We start from the raw sequence: 4722 nt of genomic DNA, 5'->3' as shown, positions 1-4722 counted from the left end.
TGTTAATTTAGAAATGTTAAAGTTCTTTATGTGTACTCTAAAAATTAGCATACTTAAGTTATTGGAGAGGAAAAAAAAAAAAAAAAAAAAGAATTAAGATTTTATCCACCCATGGCGAGGATGATGGAGAAAAAGAATTATTATGTAGATCGGTATTTTCGACAGCACCTAATAGGGGTGGGTATTGATGGCAGGTAGATTTTGGGTGAGGCTCTTTCCAGGGAAATGGGAAATTTCCAAAACCACCTCTAAAAAAAATGACTATATATTTGGATAAAAATCTGAGTTGTTAAATGGACAGTGCCCTCTAGAATGGGATTGGATCCGTTCCCCACAAGAACGGATGGGTGGGGACAGATTTGGATCCTACATGGGGTTTGGGACCCCCTCTTGTGCATAGAACCCACACCCCATAAAGGGTGCAGATCTGTCCCCACCCTTCCCACTGGGGGGAGCTGATCTGAACGTATGAATGGCTCCAATGTGTGAAACTTCAGTTTTTTCTTTTTTGGTTATTTTTAGGCTATTTCCTTGAAATTTGGTGGTTCAGAATTTTCTTGCACTGGATTTTTCTTCTTATATTCTACGGTTAAGTTGTCACACTTTATTCCTAACTTTTCAGCATTCAATCTTCCATAGTTTCACATAACCATGGAAATTTTCATTTGATTTCAAACTGCTCGGTAGGTGGACAATGAAGGTGAAACACGTTGTTGGACTACTTCCATGAATGGTATGAGATGGGATTGGAGTGTACAGCCGGTTGGAGAGGATAAAAATTTCACAAGTTACATCCACCTCCCTAGTTAAACATTAGATGAAAATTGCATAAAATTCTGGGTTCATAATATAAATATTTAATTAATTATTAACATCTCCAAGAGGAAGAGATATTGACTTTAGTTTTCCTCCCTTAACGGGTTGAACCCAATCCATAAATTGCAGAGGAAGCGAACGGACAACAAAAACAACAAAAAATTTAAGCCATGGGTCCTCTTATGGAGCTTAACCTCCTCTTCTACTTCCTCCTCCTCATCCAGTTATTCCCAGCACCAACATCAGCCTTTCCAATAGCGAAGACTGGTTGCCAAGATACCTGCGGTAACCTCTCAGTTCCCTATCCCTTTGGCATCGGCCAAAGCAACTGTTACAGAGACCTAAGCTTTGAGGTAATCTGCAACGACACTCATTACAACCCTCCAAAACTGTTCTCCGGCAGCTTTGAAGTCCTAAATCTTTCATTACAAGGCCAACAGCGCGTATTGGATTATGTCAGTAGAGATTGCTACAACTCACAAGGCAATTGGACTTCTGGCAACTCCCCTTATTTTAATTTGTATAACAACAGTTTCTCCATCTCCGATACAGAGAACAAATTCACAGCTATTGGTTGTGACACTTACGCATATATCTATGGCGCTAGAGGTAAAAACTTCGGGAGTGGATGTATCATGTCATGCACCAACAAAGAGGACTTGCTCAACGGTTCCTGCACAGGCATCGGCTGTTGCCAGATCTCCATTCCAAAAGGGTTCAGATACTTTAGCATAAATGTTGAAAGCTACAATAACCACTCCTTCGTTTATAATTTCAATCCTTGCAGCTATGCTTTCGTCGCTGAATCCAATTGGTACAACTTCTCCATTTCCGATCTCTTGAATTTCACCAACGAAATGGATGAAACAGGTTTTGCGCGAGTCCCCCTCGTGCTTGATTGGGCCATAAATTGGACAAGTCAGAGCAATAAATCTTGTGAAGAAGCTACGAAGGACAAGAACAGTTATGCATGTGGCATCAACAGCATCTGCGGTGTCTCCAAGAATGGTCTTGGCTACAGTTGCAACTGTTCTCAAGGTTATCGAGGGAACCCTTACCTTCAAGATGGGTGCCAAGGTAAACTTAGAAATGAATTAAAACCTTTTATCACTATTTTTTCGATACCTATTTTGTTGATGATCTTATGAACTGAATTAATAATCTGTGTTAATTTGTTGCAGACATAAATGAATGTGCGGATGATCCCAATAATACTCCCTGTACCTACTCTTACTTATGCACCAATCTACCTGGAACTTGCAATTGTTCTTGCCCACAAGGTTATCAAGGAGATGGAAGGAAAACTGGGAGTGGGTGCACCCCTATTCCGAAGCATTTCCCCATAATTCCAGTCATCGTAGGTAATCTTCTTTTTCACTTCTTTTCTATCTTACATATTAATGTTGAAAATGCAAATCTCACAAACTTTTGAGCTATGTACTAACATCTACGAAGGGAGAAGGTTTCTTTGAACGCCTACGTGTAGTTTGGGGTAGAGGGACTTAGAAGAGGCGACCTTGTCGAATAGGAGAGCCTGTCTAGGACAATTCCCAAGGGGCAAGCTACAATGTTTCGGAGTGGGGTGGTTCAGATCCAATTTTGAGCTGAAGTTGTAGAAATATTTTCCCCAAATAAATTTTAAAGAAAGTACTAAGAAACCCATTTCCCATACTTTTCTGATTATATTGAATCAATACGCAAGTATCCCAACTCAATGTCTCTTCTTCATATAAGCTTGTTATGGGGAAAAAAATGAAAGACCAATGCTGTGTTAGCTATATTGCCATGTCTCCTATCAAACCTTGACTTCTTAAAAAAGGTTCCTATACATCCCACTATAGGAATTTTGTCCACATAACCTATATACTTCGATATGTGCAAAACATGATTTATTATTCTCACCAAAGAATAGATAATTAATAAATCCTTTTGAAGGTTACAATTAAAAGTTGGTGGCTCATCTCAACTGTATGTGTCAATATTAAGGTTCTTCCCCTTGAATTTTTGAGTATTTCTTATTCAACAGTGTCTAAAAAATTTTCATATTCGTGTATTTAATATATAAATAGGTAACGATGGAATCTTAAATAAGTTTCTGTCCCTCCTTGTAGGTATTGGATTAGGCTTCTTGATTGTACTTATTGGCAGTTTGTTGGGGCTTTGTGCACATCAGAAAAGAAAACTTAGCAAACTGAAAGAGAGATTCTTCAAGCAAAATGGGGGTCTCTTATTGAAGCAACAATTATCTTTGCATCAAGGATCCACGGAAAGTGCAAAAATTTTTACAGTTGAGGAGCTAAAGAAGGCAACTGACAATTATGCTGAGAATAAGATCATTGGTCGAGGAGGCTTTGGTACTGTTTACAAAGGAATTCTACCTGATAATAGAATGGTTGCCATTAAGAAATCAAAATTAGTGGATGAAAGTCAAATCGAGCAATTCATAAATGAGGTGGTTATTCTCACCCAAATTAACCATAGAAATGTGGTAAAGCTATTGGGTTGTTGTTTGGAGGAAGAGGTTCCTTTGTTGGTGTATGAATTTGTTAACAACAATACTTTATCTCATCATATTCATGACGAAGAACGCAAGTCTTCAATTTCATGGGAAGATCGTTTGAGGATAGCCACTGAAACAGCAGAGGCACTTGCATATTTGCATTCTGCAGCTTCACCACCGATTATTCATAGAGATATTAAGTCTACTAACATTCTCTTAGATGCTAATTTTACTACAAAAGTTGCAGACTTTGGTTGTTCCAGGTTGGTTCCAGTGGACAAAACTCAGTTAAGTACACTAGTGCAAGGAACTTTGGGCTATTTGGACCCCGAGTACTTTCATTCAAGTCAATTGACAGAAAAGAGTGATGTGTATAGCTTTGGCGTGGTCCTCGTGGAACTATTAACTGGAAAGATAGCACTTTGTTTTGACAGACCTGAAGATGAGAGGAATCTAGCTATGCATTTTGTTACTTCAATGAAGGATAATAATGCTTGGAAGATTTTGGAAAACAGGGTTCTGAAAGAGGGTAGTGAAGAACAAATCAATGAAGTCATGGAGCTTGCAAGGAGATGCTTAAGAGTGAGGGGGGAAGAAAGGCCAATGATGAAGGAAGTGGCAATGGAGCTTGAGGGCTTGAGGAGGTATGCCAAACATCCTTGGGTTTTACAAAACCCTGAAGAGGTGGAATCCTTGCTGCCTGGTGAACCAGTAGACTTGCATAGTCACAATAGTATTGGTTATGATAGTTTGAGGAGTCGAGAGATTAAACCATTGGAAATTGATGGGCGATAATTGTACAATTTGCTGCTCCTTATTCTCCTTGTGTAACATTTCTTTCCTTATTGGGTTATGCGGTATAATTAAATATTGTAGAGAGTTCATAGCTTCTTTTTTTGTTATGTATATCAGAGTCTTCTTAGTTTTAATTACTTAATCACTTTTAAGGCTTAGTGAGCATATGTAATGTTGTTCCATTGGTTTAGATTTTAATTTGTGTTAAAAGTGGCTTGACTTTGTATCAATGATGGTTTACATGTTTAGTTCTTAATTCCTACTGCATTTTCGAATCTTTTTTCTTATATTCTACCATTATGTAATCATTTTCTATTCCTTAATTTTCAGTATTCTTTAATTTTTTTTTTTATTACTAATGACGGGTATCTAGGCCTTTGACTTGGTTAGTCCCGTGGGCCCATACTGACCCCACAACCGCATGGACTGGGTCATACCGGTGTTGAACCATGATAGATTTCATTTGATTTGAAACTTGGTAGATTGACAGAGAAGGTTGAAACAGTGCGCATGGCGCAACATGATGTCCGGCCCGCATCTTGTGCGCATCCAATTCCTAGAAATGACTTGAGCTGTGTGAGACTGTCTTGGGAGGAGTTGAATGCACGTTG

General features: G+C 38.6%; 1 protein-coding gene across 1 annotated transcript; it reads left to right on the top strand.

Moving 5' to 3' along the window:
* Positions 1-968: 968 nt before the first annotated feature.
* LOC122066823 (wall-associated receptor kinase 2-like) lies at positions 969-4378 on the top strand. The gene is made up of 3 exons (XM_042630655.1): positions 969-1893; positions 1998-2177; positions 2928-4378. Exons 1-3 carry the CDS (start codon positions 987-989, stop codon positions 4109-4111), a joined length of 2271 nt encoding a protein of 756 aa, XP_042486589.1. The 5' UTR covers positions 969-986; the 3' UTR covers positions 4112-4378.
* The last annotated feature ends 344 nt before the right edge of the window (positions 4379-4722 follow it).

Source organism: Macadamia integrifolia, unplaced genomic scaffold (assembly GCF_013358625.1).
Source record: "Macadamia integrifolia cultivar HAES 741 unplaced genomic scaffold, SCU_Mint_v3 scaffold2603, whole genome shotgun sequence".
NCBI lineage: Eukaryota > Viridiplantae > Streptophyta > Magnoliopsida > Proteales > Proteaceae > Macadamia > Macadamia integrifolia.
The sequence above is the reverse complement of the archived record's forward strand: the minus strand, read 5'-3'. Positions and strand labels throughout refer to the sequence as shown.

What these genes read in the sequence shown, in the direction of transcription:
- LOC122066823 (XM_042630655.1), top strand. Translation starts at nt 987, where the DNA reads ATGGGTCCTCTTATGGAGCTTAACCTCCTCTTCTACTTCCTCCTCCTC. An exon ending in CCTTCAAGATGGGTGCCAAG is followed by an intron (nt 1,894 to 1,997) that starts GTAAACTTAGAA and finishes AATTTGTTGCAG; the next exon opens with ACATAAATGAATGTGCGGAT. An exon ending in CATAATTCCAGTCATCGTAG is followed by an intron (nt 2,178 to 2,927) that starts GTAATCTTCTTT and finishes CCCTCCTTGTAG; the next exon opens with GTATTGGATTAGGCTTCTTG.